This window comes from Oryctolagus cuniculus, chromosome 18 (genome assembly GCF_964237555.1).
Source record: "Oryctolagus cuniculus chromosome 18, mOryCun1.1, whole genome shotgun sequence".
In the NCBI taxonomy this organism is placed as follows: domain Eukaryota; kingdom Metazoa; phylum Chordata; class Mammalia; order Lagomorpha; family Leporidae; genus Oryctolagus; species Oryctolagus cuniculus.
In genome coordinates, this window is record NC_091449.1 from 68,974,513 (window position 1) to 68,991,573 (window position 17,061).

At 68.7% G+C, this 17,061-nt stretch overlaps 1 protein-coding gene across 2 annotated transcripts in view; it reads left to right on the forward strand.

Annotated features, from left to right (window-relative positions):
- ACSF3 (acyl-CoA synthetase family member 3) overlaps positions 1–9,342 on the forward strand; it is a 49,190-nt gene extending 39,848 nt beyond the window's left edge. Inside the window, exons 8-10 of one of the 2 annotated variants that reach the window (XM_070061929.1) lie at positions 674–808; positions 5,366–5,477; positions 8,298–9,342. In XM_070061929.1, the coding sequence (XP_069918030.1) occupies positions 674–808; positions 5,366–5,477; positions 8,298–8,415 (365 nt within the window). In that variant the 3' untranslated portion in view covers positions 8,416–9,342. The remainder of the gene's footprint in view (positions 1–673; positions 809–5,365; positions 5,478–8,297) is intronic. The other variant, XM_070061930.1, reaches the window with a different exon arrangement.
- The last annotated feature ends 7,719 nt before the right edge of the window (positions 9,343–17,061 follow it).

Consider the following 17,061-nt stretch of genomic DNA (forward strand, 5'->3'; position numbering starts at 1 on the left):
GAGCACCCAGCGGGCGAGGCCTGGAGAGTGGGGCAGGGGCGGGTCTCGAGACAGCACCCCCAGGCTGGCCATCCGGACCCTGGCTGTCCTTCCACGGCCCTGGCACCAGGAACACAGTCGCACACGTGTGCACTGGCAGGCACGCACACCGTGCACCCCCACACTGAAGGCCAGCGGGGGGCAGCCCTGTGCCCCTGCCTGGTTCCCCCGCTCTGAGTGGCTGGTGATGATTACGGAGCCACGTGTGCAGAGAGCGTGCAGCGCCCCAGCTGGCCGTCGGGACCCCGGGCTGGCCTTTCGTCCTCTGGCACCAGCTACCCTGTGAGGCCAGGCCCGCAGGACAAGACCTACCCACAGCGGCCGCTGTGTCCGTACACGGTGTGTGTGGGCTGTGGGGTCTTCGAGGAAGGAGCTCCCTGAGTGGGCAGCGGCCGTGCGGGGCCTCACCTCACTCCCAGGCCCTCGCTGTTGCACCATCTGGGTCACCCTCGGGGGTCGCAGCCGTGGAACGTTCAGTGACCATCAGTCACCGCCCACGCCGACAGCCTGTGAGCTGCTGGCACCCCGCGGAGCTCCTGGTGGGGGTGGTGCGCATGGGGCCTGGGCACGAGGTGGGGACTCTGGGAGTGGCCTCCAGGCTGTCACGGGCATCACCGGAGCCCTCTTTGCCCAGGTGACACGGCGGTGTTTAAGGACGGCAGGTACTGGATCCGCGGCCGCACGTCTGTGGACATCCTCAAGAGCGGGGGCTACAAAGTCAGTGCCCTGGAGGTGGAGCGGCACCTGCTGTCCCACCCCAGCATCTCAGGTGAGCCCCCCCCAGCCCCTCCTGTGAGCCCACCCCAGCATCTCAGGTGAGCCCACCCCAGCCCCTCCTGTGTCCCCACCCCAGCATCTCAGGTGAGCCCCACCCCAGCCCCTCCTGTGACCCCACCCCAGCCTCTCAGGTGAGCCCCACCCCAGCCTCTCAGGTGAGCCCACCCCAGCCCCTCCTGTGACCCCACCCCAGCATCTCCTGTGACCCCCACCCCAGCATCTCAGGTGAGCCCACCCCAGCCCCTCCTGTGACCCCACCCCAGCCTCTCAGGTGAGCCCCACCCCAGCCTCTCAGGTGAGCCCACCCCAGCCCCTCCTGTGACCCCACCCCAGCCCCTCCTGTGACCCCACCCCAGCATCTCAGGTGAGCCCACCCCAGCCCCTCCTGTGAGCCCACCCCAGCATCTCCTGTGAGCCCCACCCCAGCCCCTCCTGTGACCCCCACCCCAGCCTCTCCTGTGACCCCCACCCCAGCCCCTCCTGTGAGCCCACCCCAGCATCTCAGGTGAGCCCACCCCAGCCTCTCCTGTGACCCCACCCCAGCCTCTCAGGTGAGCCCCACCCCAGCCCCTCCTGTGACCCCTACCCCAGCATCTCCTGTGACCCCACCCCAGCCTCTCCTGTGACCCCACCCCAGCATCTCAGGTGACCCCACCCCAGCCCCTCCTGTGACCCCACCCCAGCCTCTCAGGTGAGCCCACCCCAGCCCCTCCTGTGAGCCCCACCCCAGCCTCTCAGGTGAGCCCCCACCCCAGCCTCTCCTGTGAGCCCACCCCAGCATCTCAGGTGAGCCCCACCCCAGCCTCTCCTGTGAGCCCCACCCCAGCCTCTCAGGTGAGCCCCACCCCAGCCTCTCCTGTGAGCCCCACCCCAGCCTCTCAGGTGAGCCCCACCCCAGCCTCTCCAGTGACCTCCACCCCAGCATCTCAGGTGAGCCCCCACCCCAGCCTCTCCTGTGACCCCACCCCAGCATCTCAGGTGACCCCACCCCAGCCCCTCCTGTGACCCCACCCCAGCCTCTCAGGTGAGCCCACCCCAGCCCCTCCTGTGAGCCCCACCCCAGCATCTCAGGTGAGCCCCCACCCCAGCCTCTCCTGTGAGCCCACCCCAGCATCTCAGGTGAGCCCCACCCCAGCCTCTCCTGTGAGCCCCACCCCAGCCTCTCAGGTGAGCCCACCCCAGCCTCTCCAGTGACCCCACCCCAGCCCCTCCTGTGACCCCACCCCAGCCTCTCCAGTGACCCCACCCCAGCCCCTCCTGTGACCCCACCGCAGCATCTCAGGTGACCCCCACCCCAGCATCTCAGGTGAGCCCACCCCAGCCCCTCCTGTGAGCCCCACCCCAGCCTCTCAGGTGAGCCCCACCCCAGCCCCTCCTGTGACCCCACCCCAGCCTCTCCAGTGACCCCCACCCCAGCCTCTCCTGTGAGCCCACCCCAGCCTCTCTTGTGAGCCCCACCCCAGCCTCTCCTGTGAGCCCCACCCCAGCCTCTCCTGTGAGCCCCACCCCAGCATCTCAGGTGAGCCCCACCCAGCCTCTCAGGTGAGCCCCACCCCAGCCTCTCCTGTGAGCCCCACCCCAGCCTCTCCAGTGACCCCCACCCCAGCCTCTCCTGTGAGCCCCACCCCAGCCTCTCCTGTGAGCCCCACCCCAGCATCTCAGGTGAGCCCCACCCCAGCCCCTCCTGTGAGCCCCACCCCAGCCCCTCCTGTGAGCCCACCCCAGCCCCTCCTGTGACCCCCACCCCAGCCTCTCCTGTGACCCCACCCCAGCATCTCAGGTGAGCCCCACCCCAGCATCTCAGGTGAGCCCACCCCAGCATCTCCAGTGACCCCCACCCCAGCCTCTCCTGTGACCCCACCCCAGCATCTCAGGTGAGCCCCACCCCAGCCTCTCAGGTGAGCCCCACCCCAGCCTCTCCTGTGACCCCACCCCAGCCTCTCCTGTGACCCCACCCCAGCCTCTCAGGTGAGCCCCCACCCCAGCCTCTCAGGTGAGCCCCCACCCCAGCCCCTCCTGTGACCCCACCCCAGCATCTCAGGTGAGCCCCACCCCAGCCTCTCAGGTGAGCCCCACCCCAGCATCTCAGGTGAGCCCCACCCCAGCATCTCAGGTGAGCCCCACCCCAGCATCTCAGGTGAGCCCACCCCAGCATCTCAGGTGAGCCCCACCCCAGCCCCTCCTGTGACCCCACCCCAGCCTCTCAGGTGAGCCCACCCCAGCATCTCAGGTGAGCCCCACCCCAGCCTCTCAGGTGAGCCCCACCCCAGCATCTCAGGTGAGCCCCACCCCAGCCCCTCCTGTGACCCCACCCCAGCCTCTCAGGTGAGCCCCACCCCAGCATCTCAGGTGAGCCCCACCCCATCCCCTCCTGTGACCCCACCCCAGCCTCTCCTGTGACCCCACCCCAGCCTCTCAGGTGAGCCCCACCCCAGCCCCTCCTGTGACCCCACCCCAGCCTCTCAGGTGACCCCCACCCCAGCCTCTCAGGTGACCCTCACCCCAGCCTCTCAGGTGAGCCCCCACCCCAGCCTCTCCAGTGACCCCCACCCCAGCCTCTCAGGTGAGCCCCCACCCCAGCATCTCAGGTGAGCCCCACCCCAGCCTCTCAGGTGAGCCCCACCCCAGCCTCTCAGGTGAGCCCCCACCCCAGCCCCTCCTGTGAGCCCCCACCCCAGCATCTCAGGTGAGCCCCACCCCAGCCCCTCCTGTGAGCCCCACCCCAGCCTCTCAGGTGAGCCCCCACCCCAGCCTCTCCTGTGAGCCCCCACCCCAGCCTCTCAGGTGAGCCCCCACCCCAGCCTCTCCAGTGACCCCCACCCCAGCCCCTCCTGTGACCCCCACCCCAGCCTCTCCTGTGACCCCACCCCAGCCTCTCCTGTGACCCCCACCCCAGCCTCTCCTGTGAGCCCCACCCCAGCCTCTCAGGTGAGCCCCCACCCCAGCCTCTCAGGTGAGCCCCCACCCCAGCCTCTCCAGTGACCCCCACCCCAGCCCCTCCTGTGAGCCCCACCCCAGCCTCTCCTGTGAGCCCCACCCCAGCCTCTCAGGTGAGCCCCACCCCAGCCTCTCCAGTGACCTCCACCCCAGCATCTCAGGTGAGCCCCCACCCCAGCCTCTCCTGTGAGCCCCACCCCAGCCTCTCCAGTGACCCCCACCCCAGCCTCTCAGGTGACCCCCACCCCAGCCTCTCAGGTGAGCCCCCACCCCAGCCTCTCCAGTGACCCCCACCCCAGCCTCTCCTGTGACCCCACCCCAGCCTCTCAGGTGAGCCCCCACCCCAGCCTCTCCTGTGACCCCCACCCCAGCATCTCAGGTGAGCCCTCACCCCAGCCTGTCAGGTGAGCCCCCACCCCAGCCTCTCCTGTGAGCCCCACCCCAGCCTCTCCAGTGACCCCCACCCCAGCCTCTCAGGTGAGCCCCCACCCCAGCCTGTCAGGTGAGCCCCCACCCCAGCCTCTCCTGTGACCCCCCACCCCAGCCTCTCCTGTGACCCCCCACCCCAGCCTCTCCTGTGACCCCCACCCCAGCCTCTCAGGTGAGCCCCTACCCCAGCCTCTCCTGTGACCCCCCACCCCAGCCTCTCCTGTGACCCCCCACCCCAGCATCTCAGGTGAGCCCCCACCCCAGCCTCTCCAGTGACCCCCACCCCAGCCTCTCCAGTGACCCCCACCCCAGCATCTCAGGTGAGCCCCCACCCCAGCCTGTCAGGTGAGCCCCCACCCCAGCCTCTCCAGTGACCCCCACCCCAGCATCTCAGGTGAGCCCTCACCCCAGCCTGTCAGGTGAGCCCCCACCCCAGCCTCTCCTGTGACCCCCACCCCAGCCTCTCCTGTGACCCCCACCCCAGCCTCTCCAGTGACCCCCACCCCAGCCTCTCCAGTGACCCCCACCCCAGCCTCTCCAGTGACCCCACCCCAGCCTCTCCAGTGACCCCCACCCCAGCCTCTCCTGTGACCCCACCCCAGCCTCTCCAGTGAGCCCCCACCCCAGCCTATCAGGTGACCCCCACCCCAGCCTCTCCTGTGACCCCCACCCCAGCCTCTCCAGTGACCCCCACCCCAGCCTCTCAGGTGAGCCCCACCCCAGCCTCTCAGGTGAGCCCCCACCCCAGCCTCTCCTGTGAGCCCCACCCCAGCCTCTCCTGTGACCCCCACCCCAGCCTCTCCTGTGACCCCACCCCAGCCTCTCAGGTGAGCCCCCACCCCAGCCTCTCCAGTGACCCCCACCCCAGCCTCTCCAGTGACCCCCACCCCAGCCTCTCAGGTGAGCCCCCACCCCAGCCTCTCCAGTGACCCCACCCGCAGTCGGCCTTTGAGGCTGCCTGATGCACACCTAGGCACCAGGTGTGACTGCTGTAGGGTGGGACAGTGAGGTACCCACAGCCCCGGGTGGCAGCGTCCACTGTCGGCCTTGTCTGTTGAACCCGCTGGCTCCACCAGCGTGGCCAGGGCACTGCCGCCCGTGCTTCCTCGGTCCCAGGGCCTCCGTGGCCTGCAGTGGGCACCGCCGTGTCCCAAATATCTCCAACCTGTGCTTGCACCCTCAGATGTGGCTGTGATTGGAGTTCCTGACGTGACATGGGGCCAGCGGGTCACAGCTGTGGTGGCCCTTCGAGAAGGACACTCACTGTCCCACCCGGAGCTCAAGGAGTGGGCCAGGTAGGGCTGGGCAGGGCTGGAAGGGCCCAGGTTCAGCGTCAGAGAAAAGCCGCCAGCACCAGAGCTGAGGCCCAGGCCGAGCAGGCTGCCTCAGTGCCCCGGTGCTGCCCTGGCCACGGCTGTGGCGCCTCTGAGGGGCCTGGGGGCTGCGGCCACAGCGCCTCTCTGGCCTCCCCTCACCCTGGCCCTGCCCCACCCTCCCTGGATGCAGCCAGCTCAGGGCCTCCCCTCACCCCATCTCTCCGTGGCCCCCACGTCCACCCTGGACAGAGCCAGCTCGGGGTCTCCCCCCACCCCACCCCTCCGTGGCCCCACGTCCACCCTGGACGGGGCCAGCTCAGGGCCTCTCCTCACCCCATCTCTCCATGGTCCCCACGTCCACCCTGGACGGGGCCAGCTCAGGGTGTCTCCTCACCCCATCTCTCCATGGCCCCCACGTCCACCCTGGACGGGGCCCTGTTCAGGGCGTCCCCCCACCCCACCCCTCTGTGGCCCCCACGTCCACCCTGGACAGGGCCAGCTCGGGGCCTCCCCCCCCCGTCCCCACGTCCACCCTGGAGCTCGAGACCTTTCCCGGGCTTTTCTCCTGCCTGTCCGTGACCCCGGGGTTCTCTGGGTGCCCCAGGGACCCCCAACCCTCCCCGGGGCACCACGTCTGGGGCTGCCTCCAGGACCGAGCCGAGCTAATCGGGGTCAGTGCCAGACAGGACAGCAGGGGTGCGCCAGAGCAGACCCCGAGAGCTCAGGACGGAACTCCGCCCTTCTCCAGCAGAGGAACCCGGCTCCTGTCCCTGCTCCCGCCCGAGGCTGAGGGACTCGGGCTCCTCCGCTCCACCCTGCCAGCAGGACTCGGGGTCTCGTCAGGGCCAGCGCAGCTGGGCAGTTACAGCTGCCCCGGGGTCTGCCTGCCCGGGGCCGCCGTGATGACGCAGCCGCTGTGTTGGGGAGAGGAGGGAGCCCTGTGCTGAGGGCGTCAGGGCCCACGTCTGTGGGAACCCCAGCCCCGGCGTTCCTCCCACGTCCAGTCCAGCCCCGCGTCTAGCAGGGTCAAGGCCGGTCTCTGCCTGGGATGTGGGTGTGCAGACGGGACACGAGGGGCTTGGGGCCTGGTGGGAGCCACAGCTGGGTTCTGGCCAGGAGCTCCAGCGCTGGCCCTGGGATGTCCCCCACCTGGGAGGAGCAGCCCTGAGGAGGGGTCCCCACTTGTAACTCAGACCCACCTGCCCCGCCAGGGCTTGGGTTCACCCCCAGAGCAGCTCCTGTGGTCCCGGGGTCTCGTGGTCAGGACGCCCGTGGGAGAAGCATTGTCTGCTGTGCAGCCTCCCTGCTAGCCGGCGACCCCCCCCCCCGAGGGCCCTGCTGACCATTTCAGGGGCGCTGCTTTGCTCGCGTGTTCACCACTGACCAGAGAGAGGCAGGAAGGAGGGAATTCTGGGACACTAGAGGTCAGCCGGCCCAGAGAGGAGACGTCTGGGCGACTGACCAGGCAGCAGCCAGGCTGCCCTGGACCAAGGTGGGGAGAGAATGCTGCCCAGACCCTGCCGTCCGCGCCCAGCCCAGGCACACGCAGGTGACGGCCGGGAAGGCGCTGTGCCGCCCAGCCCAGGCACACGCAGGTGACGGCCGGGAAGGCGCTGTGCCGGCCAGCCCAGGCACACGCAGGTGACGGCCGGGAAGGCGCTGTGCCGCCCAGCCCAGGCACACGCAGGTGACGGCCGGGAAGGCGCTGTGCCGCCCAGCCCAGGCACACGCAGGTGACGGCCGGGAAGGCGCTGTGCCGCCCAGCCCAGGCACACGCAGGTGACGGCCGGGAAGGTGCTGTGCCGCCCAGCCCAGGCACACGCAGGTGACGGCCGGGAAGGCGCTGTGCCGCCCAGCCCAGGCACACGCAGGTGACGGCCGGGAAGGTGCTGTGCCAGCCCCGCGTCACTCCCCAGTGAGATGCCCTGCCCTTGGCTGCCCTCCCCTCACGTAGATGCCTCCCCCACGGGCACTCCGCCCCCAGGTTGGGGTAGCATCTTGTCAGGGCAGTCGGCTGTGGGGAGAGCTCCGCGGTGGCCAGTGTCCACCTTTCAGACCCACGCCTTCCTGGACGCTGGTGCCTCAGGGTTTGGGTTGTGCGTCTAACCCTTCCTTCCTGTCACTGTCCCGTAGTTGTTCCTTGTTACTTTTATTTATTTATTTGTGTCGAGGGAGAGAATCCTCCATCTGCTGGTTCAATCCCCAAATGCCAGCAATGGCCAGCGCTGGGCTCGGCTGACGCTGGGAGCCAAAGACCCCGTCCAGGTCTCCCGTGTGGGTGTCAGGGACCCAACAACCCATTGCCCACTGCACATGAGCAGACGCGAGCCTGGTAGTTCACCCGGGATGGAGGTGTGAACGTGACTTCCGCGTGTTACGAGCCCGCCGTCCCACGGTCGATGGTTTTTACAGTCGATCTTTCAGAGAACTAAGGAGAATGGCTGAACTTCCATGCCGGTGCCCCCCCACCCCCGTGTGGCCTGCGGGGGCTGGGGCCTGAGCTCCTCACACCGCCACGCTTGCCGGGAGCACTCTGTCTTGCAAAGGTCTCTGATCTGCCCCCGTCCCCGAGGGGCCAGCTGTGGAGGGGGCGTCTCGGCCGACACTGCCCTGGGCCTCCGGGGACGGCACTGCCGCGGGTCGGCTTGTCCTCAGCGAGGGCCTCTGCCGCGCCCACCCGGTTGCACCCATGTCCCCTGGGGAATTGCGGTAGGGCCCAGGGCAGAGAGCCCTGGGTGGGCCGCGGTGGGGTGTGTGTGGCTGGGCCCCTGCCCAGCGCAGGCCTTCTTGTCTCTGCAGCGGTGTCCTGGCCCCCTATGCTGTGCCCTCCGAGCTCCTGCTGGTGGAGGAGATCCCACGGAACCAGATGGGCAAGGTGGACAAGAAGGCCCTGCTCAGGCAGTTCTACCCCGCGTGACCACGGGACCACGGCCAGGCCCAGAGTCCTCCCGGACCTGACGCTGGGCATGAGACCCGCACACTGCCTCCCACAGCCACTGATGTCCCAGCCCAGGGCCCCCAGACACTCCCTTGTGTTGGTGACACCCCACCTGCTGGACTCTCTCCTCAGCAAGTCCTGGAGGGATCCCGGAGAAAAACAAACACTGTCCTGTGCTGTCTGCCCGCACCTGCACACACCTGCACACCTGTGCTGTCTGCACACACCTGCACACACCTGCACACCTGTGCTGTCTGCCCGCACCTGCACACACCTGCACACCTGTGCTGTCTGCACACACCTGCACACACCTGCACACCTGTCCAGAGCTGTGTGCTGCCCTACAGTGGGAGCACCTCAGCTCCCAAGGGTGGAGCCAGCTGCCTCGCCCCAACCCAGAGTCCTCCCAGGTCCTCCCAGACCCCTGTTCCCCCAAACCCCACGTCTTGCTGGCCTCCACCCTCCCAGCCCACAGGGAAGTGTTAGGGTGCGTGGGTGCCCCCGTGTGCACTCAGAGGCCACGTGAAGAGTCCTGGAGTTTCTGCATGACTCCTGGGGAGCCGGGCACAGCTGTCCCCATGGCCTGTAGGGAGGGACGGCCACAGCCCTGCAGGACTCTGCCCCAGAATGCAGACCTACGGGGCCCGGTCACAGCCCTCCCACCGCCTGCTGTCCCTCACCCTCCCCTGAGCTGGGCAGGGCCATGCTGGGAGGAAAGGCCCTGGAGGGGGCAGCGCTCAGCGCTCGCCGGTCTGGACAGCTGGGCCTCGGCTTCGTGGTGGCTCAGGAGACACCTGCTCCTGGGCGGAAGTCAGCGGCTGTAAGACTTTCACTGAATCCTGCTGGCTTCGCTCTTGCGTTTTCTATAACCTGAAGGTTCCGGCTCCTAAAAATGTTTGCATCATCCGCGCTGCCTTGTGGTTTGAGTCACACCGTCCAGCGTCCTCACAGGAAAACCCTGCGGGAGACGCTGACACCATCGAGACATGCGCAGCTCCTGCGTCCTCGGAACGCGCTCCTGGGGCGCAGCCAGAGCACCGCACTCTGCCACCTCTCTGCCTCGTCTGTCTCCCTGAGACGGGGCTCGGGCAGCCAGCGTCCAGCTCAGCCTGGCACAGGTCTCCTGGGGACACCGTCCACCCCCGGGGCTCCAGGAAGTTCCCACAGGCTGGCTGAGCCACCCACACCCCACACCCTGATTCTGGGCAGCCCTGGCCACCGAGCCGGGGCCAGGAGCAGGTGCCTCCGGGGCTGCTGACGGCTGTGGCTGAGCCAGCCCGCACCCCACACCCTGATTCTGGGCAGCCCTGGCCACCGAGCCGGGGCCAGGAGCAGGTGCCCTGAGAGCTGCTGCTCGCACTGGACGATGAACCCACCCGACCTGCTCCTGAGTTGGACTTCAGTCTGTTGGAGGTGCAGAGGTCTGGTGGAGCCTCAGTCCCTGGGGCCCAGGAAGGGACAAGGCACCATGAGCAGGACGATGGCCCTGGCGCCTTCCCCCAGGGTTCTGCAGTCCTTCCTGCCCCTCCCCCGTTGGTGGCCAGGGAGCCGCCCTTGCTGCCCCAGCACTCTGTCCACTGCGGCGTCACCCTGCAGGTGGGCTGTGGGCCGCCAGCGTGGAGGGGTCAGGAGCTCTGCTTCCCATCCCAGCCTCTCACGCAGGAAAGGGGGGGGTCAGCTGAGGCTGAGGCGTCCACCAGGGCCCAGCCAGCCCCTGCCCCTGCCCCCGCCCCCCCAGCTCCCTCTGCCTGGGTGTCCTGCTCCGATGCAGGCTGACGGAGGAGCTTGGTCCCCATGGGGCCGCAGCAGACAGCAGAGGTGCAGAGCATGGCCCCTGGGTAAGTCGGGCACAGAGTGGGGCTGCCGCAGCGGGGCGGGCAGGCCGGGGGTTGGCCCCACTGGCCCCGGGACAGCCGTCATGGCCCTGCCTCAGCCCTGCAGTGCCACGGTTTTGCCGCTGTCCCGCGTGGTGGCCGGAGCTGGAGGAGTCATAGGCGGTTGGCGTTGCCAGACAGGGCAGAACTTGGCACCTGGCCCAGGAGGGGGACTCCCGACGTGGAAGGAGCGCCTGGCTCTGTCCAGGGCGGCCACGCTCGGGAGCGGCACCAGCCCGAGAGGGTGGGCAGGGACTGGAGAGCACACGTGTGTGCGGCCTGTACACACGTGCACACCAGCCCTGTCCACTGAGGAGCTGTGTGTGCCCCTGCTGCCTCAGGCCCCTGGGTACCCCGAGCTGCTCTGTGCTGCCCTGAGGCCCGGGGGACCTTCTCCTCCCCCGTGCCGTGGAGTTGAGGCCCTCGTCCTGGCTGGGGGTAGGGCGTGTCTTGGCGGACAATCAGCTTTGTGCTCGGCACAGAGGCCGGTGTGGAGCGGCCCTGTCCCGCGTGCAGCCCGCGAGCCGTGGTGTGGGACGAGGTCACGGGGGCAGGTGGCGCAGAGGCTCTTCCTGGTCAGTCACTTGCCGGCCGCTGAGCAAGCTTGAAGCTCACGGTGGACCCTGCCTGGCACCGTCCACGTCGGGCCGTGGCCTGCCCCCAGTGGCCACCAGGACCGGGGACATGCCAGAGCCAAGGTTTTAAGAGTCAGGGCCCTGGTCATCCCACTTATAGGAAGGGAGGTTGTGTTGGGTTCTCAGGGCCCAGCGGGTGAGGGGGAGCTGGGGACAGCATGGGGACTCCACCAGCCTCCACCACTGTGCAGGGAGGGGCGGAGCCAGGGTCCACCTCTCGAGGCCGTGAAGAGGGGAAGGGGTCACAGTGGTCTTCTCAGGGTTCTCTAGCCGGGCTGCTGTGGCCTGGCAGCCCCGTGTCCTCCCCTGCGTGGCCCCCCACCACTGCACCTGCTCATCCAGGGCAGGCACAGGCATCCTGTGTGCAGCCACCGGTGACAGCACAGCCGAGCTCAGGATGAGAAGCCAGGCCCAGGGGCTGCCGGCCGCACGGGGGAGGTGAGCAGTGGCGGTCAGACCCAGCGGTCCACTGCCTGGGAGCCCAGCCAGTCACCAGCCCCATGCTGCGAGGGGTGAGGCCAAGACCATGCCTCCCCCGGGGTGTGCTGTGTACGGCGCCCACCTCGCCTGTGAAAGTGGGGGTCTCAAGGATCAGCAGCTCGGACCCCAGCCCAGCGCAGGCTGCAGGCCCACGGACGGGGCCCTTCCTGGCCCTTGTCTCTCACGGGCGGGTCCCAGGGCCCTGTCCATGCTGAGAGAGGTGTGGAGCCTGGTGGGCCCCGGCCGGCCCTTGGAGTTGGGAGCGTGGGGTGGCCCCAGGTCCTTGTGTCCACTCCCCTCACCAGAGGCTCTGGCCACGTTGGAAGGAGGGCCAGGCCCAGCGTCCTTGCCCGCCCCAGGCCTGGCTCTGAGGCCCGAGTGGGGAGCAGGCGAGGACCCACTCGGTGTCTGCTCCAGGCCACCCCTTGTCCCCGAGACGCAGCCTGGGCTCAGCGGGGCCTGATTCCCATGCTGCCTGCCTCGGGCACGGAGCCATCGGAGTGAGTTCTTCCTCAGGGTGTGTGTGCACGCCTGTGTGAGTGCCAGGAGTGTGTGCACACCTGTGAATACCAGGAGTGTGTGTGTGCATGCCTGTGAGTGCCAGGAGTATGTGCACACCTGTGAGTGCCAGGAGTGTGTGCGTGCAGTGCACGCCTGTGAGTGCCAGGAGTGTGTGTGCACACCTTTGAATACCAGGAGTGTGTGTGTGTGCACACCTGTGAGTGCCAGGAGTGTGTGTGCACACCTGTGAATACCAGGAGTGTGTGTGTGCATGCCTGTAAGTGCCAGGAGTGTGTGTGTGTGCACACCTGTGAGTGCCAGGAATATGTGTGTACACACCTGTGAGTGCCAGGAGTGTGTGTGTGCACGCCTGTGAATACCAGGAGTGTGTGTGTGTGTGCATGCCTGCGAGTGCCAGGAGTGTGTGTGTGTGCACACCTGTGAGTGCCAGGAGTGTGTGTGTGCATGCCTGTGAGTGCCAGGAGTGTGTGCACACCTGTGAGTGCCAGGAGTGTGTGTGCACACCTGTGTGAGTGCCAGGAGTCTGTGTGTGCACACCTGTGTGTGCACACCTTGTGAGTGCCAGGAGTGTGTGCATGCCTGTGAATACCAGGTGTGTGTGTGTGTGCATGCCTGTGAGTGCCAGGAGTGTGTGTGTGCACACCTTTGAATACCAGGAGTATGTGTGTGTGCACACCTGTGAGTGCCAGGAGTGTGTGTGCACACCTGTGAGTGCCAGGAATATGTGTGTACTCACCTGTGAGTGCCAGGAGTATGTGTGTGCAGTGCACGCCTGTGAGTGCCAGGAGTGTGTGTGTGCACACCTGTGTGCCACGAGTGTGTGTGTGCAGTGCACGCCTGTGTGAGTGCCAGGAGTGTGTGCAGTGCACGCCTGTGTGAGTGCCAGGAGTGTGTGCAGTGCATGCCTGTGTGTGTGCCAGGAGTGAGTTCTTGCAGGCGGCGTCTGGGTCGCTCTTGGGGGTGTGCACAGGTAACCACATGTCCCCAGGGTACCGGGCAGCAGGTGCAGGCCCAGGCTCAGGGGTTGGCCACACCTGCAGGTCCCTTTGGCAGCCCTTGGCCACCCAGGGTCCACGCGGACACAAGCTGGGTCCCACAGGCAGGCCCTGTCCTCGGCTCACAGGCAGGTCCCCGCTGCCCCTGTGCTGTGGTGCCGTGGCTGCAGGCCGTCAAGTGGCCGGTCAGCTTCCTCACAGCGGCCACGACAGAAACCTCCAGACCCTGGCCGACCGACTGCCCCCCTGCACACGCATGCGCACACACACTGACACAGGTGTCATGAACAGCACAGGCCGGCCCCTGAGCCCCAGACCTGGGGGAAGGTCGGGGAGTGCTGGGGGCAGCTGGCACCAGGCCCAGCCTGGGACCCACACTTCCCAGCAGGTGCATGGACCGGGCAGCACTGTGATGGCGACCGAGGTGGAGCAGGAAGTGCGCAGTGGGGAGGGGGCGCCCTGGCTGCCGGGGGTCTGCCGCTTTGGTTTCTGTCAGCCTCGGGGAGCAGAGCCCACGGAGCTGTGCGCAGTCCTCTGCGGCCTTCGCGGTCACGTGGCCCTGGCCTGGGGCTCCTGGGCGTGTGCTGTCCCCTGGGCGTGTGCTGTTCGTGCTTGCAAGCAGCCGGCTCAGGATCTGCGCATCTTCTCTTGCTGGGCGTCTTCATGTTTCCGTTGATTGCACGTGAGTGACACGCGTGTCTTTTGCTTCCTTGGTGCTGTCTACAAATGCACAGAATTTGTATATTTTAATGTACTCAAATGCTTCACCTTTATAGAAACATGGATGTTGGCTATTTGGAAATCAGAGTTACAGAGCGGGAGGGAGGGACAGAGGGAGAGGGCTTCCATGGCCGCAGCGGCCGGGGCTGGGCCAGGCTGAAGCCAGGAGCTTCCTCGGGGTCTCCCGCGTGCGGGAGGGGCCCAGGCCACCCTCCGCTGCTTTCCCTGCCCCAGCAGGGAGGGGCTGGAGGCCCGCGCTGACCACTTGCTTTTCTGGAGGCGCTGCCCCTGCCTGCACGCGCTGCACCAGGCTTCCAGCCTCCTTGGTCTGAGGTCCCGTGCTCAGCCCAGCAGCCTGGAGGAGAAACTGGAGGCCACGTGGGCAGCGGGGAGGGGGGCCTGCACCCCACATGCCCTGGCCAAGGGCACAGAGCCCGCCCATCCGGCCGTGTGGACAGCAGGGAGCGAGCCTGCACCCCGAGTGCCCTGGCCAAGGGCTCACAGCCCGGCACAGTGAGTGGCGATGGCCGCGGCTGCAGGACGAGTGTGCTGGTCTCCCAGCGTTCCCAGCGCTGAGCCAGCCTGGCTGCAGCCGGGAGGAGCCCAGGCCGTGCCATGGACGCAGCCTCGCCCAGTGTCTGCTGCTTTCCCAGGCCGGCTGCCGGCCCCTGCCCGGGTCTCCTGGCCGCGTGAGCGCCGTGGAACCCTGGAGGCCCCGGGTCTCCTGGCCGCGTGAGCGCTGCGGAATCCCGGAGGCGCCGGAACGGGCCGCCCCCCAGGGGCCGGGGGTTGGATTGATTCTGTCACAGCAGCCGCTTAGCCCTTTGGGATTCCTCGCTCCAGAGTCACCACACTGGACACTGATTGAAAGGGCGGGGCTCACCCAGGGCCCCTCCCCCTCCCGCTGCTCTGCTGGGCCAGGGTCCGCCACTGCCGGGGGCCCCCCCACTCCTGGGGCCCATGCCCCCAGGCGTCTCACACAGAATCCCTCCCTGGGCCCCCGGGAGACGGCTGACTCAGAACCGAGAGCCAGCAGCGTCCGGGGCAGGGCCAGGCAGCGCCGGCTGGGTGACTGAGCTCCAGGACCCTGGTTCTGTGGTCCTGCGGCCACACTGCCCCCTCCCAGGGCTGCCGGCACCTGTGACAGGACGAGGGAGCCCCACCCCACTCCTACCAGCCAGGCCCCCCCAGGTGTGCGTCCCCCCTCCTCACAGAGGAGGGATGGGGTGGCCGGAGAGCTGACCGAGGCAGACTTGGGGCGTGTGGCGAGGGGGCGGGCACTGGCTCAGCAGATAGAAGTCCACACCCTCCGTAGCTCCCAGGCCCCTGCTGCTGTGACCCCTGGGGTCAGCCCTGGGGTGAAGGCCAGGCTAGGCAGGGCTGGGGCATGGGGGAAGCTGCTCGGGTCTGTGTAGGGTCCCAACAGCTGGTGGGCTGCAGCCCCTACTCCTCCCTCCCTATAGGCTGGAGCCGCAGGCGCAGAGTCTGAGTGGGCCAGAACCGCCCGGGTAGGCCAGGGAGGCGGGCTGGGCCCTGGGGACCGAGGGCCCTGGATCCAGGCCGGTCCGTCCCTGCCGCCTGCCAGGCGTCCCTGGAGCCACGCTGCCCCCTGCTGGCGCTGGCGGGTGTGGCCGGGATGGGGCGCTCCCCCAGGGCTCCGCCAGCCGCCCAGGGAAGCTAGGGGGCCAGGAGCTGCAGCCGCCCGCAGGACCCCCTGCAGAACCGAGGCTGAAGGTCAGCTCTGAACTCACTCCGGCCGCACCTGCGGGGCCGCTTGTCCTGGGCCCCCGTGGCCTCCAGAGGGCTCCCGGCAGCCCGGACCTTCCGCCTGCCCGGCTGCCCCTGCTGGTCCCCGGGACATCCCCCGCTGCAGCCGCTCGCCACCCCCAGCCCGCAGTGTCCTTGGGGACACCAAGTCTGGCTATGTCCAGGGTGAGGCCGGTGCTGGCCCCAGGAGCTGCCAGGGGCCCACCCGCACCACCTGCCCCTTGGCCGGGGCAGAGCTGGCCTTCGGGTGCCGGGCAAACTGGCTCGCCCCGCCCCCGACGCCCTCCTAGTGAGAACGTTGTAAAGGTTAGCCCCACCCCCGCCGCCCCTCGCTGGGCACCCCCGTAAGGGTGAGGGGCCCCCTGTCCCTGGGGACTGGGCCGAGGGGTGGGGGTAGGAGGCGCCCGAGGGAGCTGGGGAAGTGTGGGGCCTTCGAGGGACCCAGCACCCCAGGGCAGCGTAGGTGGGGGGACGGGGTGGGGGGGGCAGGAGGAGCCCTCTAGGGAGCTGCCGGGCCACGCCCACTCACCTGTGCTGTGGCCCCGCCCCGCCCACCGGCTCCAAGTGCAGGCCCACCGGTTACTTTCCAATCGACTTCATTGATCCGCTGGAGCGAGGTCTGCTCTCCGCTGGCCCACGCCCCGCAGGGCCACCAGGGAGCCAGGGCGTCATCCAGGTGCACACGTGGGTGGCCGGGCCCGAAGACTTCTGGCCGTCACCCCCTGGGCGCGTTCCAGGACCACACGGCCAGCCGGGAGCCTTTGGCCACCAGGACCGATGGCGTCAGCGGCCAGCTCCAGAGCCGGCTGGGTGTTCTGCAGCCAGTCCCCCCCCCACACCTCCGAGAACCCGCTCCAAGCCAGCCACAGCCGCCTGCCCAGCCTGCCCGGGGCCCCGTTCCCTGGAGAACACGTTCTGCTGGCCTCTGGGGACGGCCGGCTGCCCCAAGTTCCTGCCCCAGCACAAGGACCTGCGTGAAGCCCCCTGCCCACACCCACACTTGGGGCTCGGCCCCGGAGTCAGCAGGAAGCGCTCAGCCCTGGTGGGGGCCCTGCACCCGTGGGGGGGTCAGGGTGCACTAGGGTCATCCAGAGGCAGCAGGGAGCCCCTTGGGGACAGCCAAGCAGAGACCCCCAGACCCAGGAGCAGCCGTGCAGAGGCCCCCAGGCCACAGCGGCCAGGTGAGCGCCATGAGCAGCACAGGCAAGCTGGCCCCCAGCTAGCCCCCAGTCCCCAGCCAGGCCCCCAGCCAGCCCCCAGCCCCCAGGCCCCAGCCAGACCCTCAGCCCGCAGCCATCCCCCCAGCCTCTAGCCCTCAGCCCCCAGCCATGCCCCCAGTCCCCAGCCATCCCCCCAGAACCCAGCCAGACCCTCAGCCAGGACCCCAGCCCTCAGCCCTCAGCCCCCAGCCAGCCCGCAGTCCCCAGGCAGCCCCTCAACGAACCCTCCAACCAGCCCCCAGCCAGCCCCCAGCCCCCAGCCAGCCTCTCAGCTCCCAGGCAGCCCCTCAGCGCCCAGCCAGGTCCCCAGCCCCCAGCCCCCAGGCCCCAGCCAGACCCTCAGCCCGCAGCCATCCCCCCAGCCTCTAGCCCTCAGCCCCCAGCCATGCCCCCAGTCCCCAGCCATCCCCCC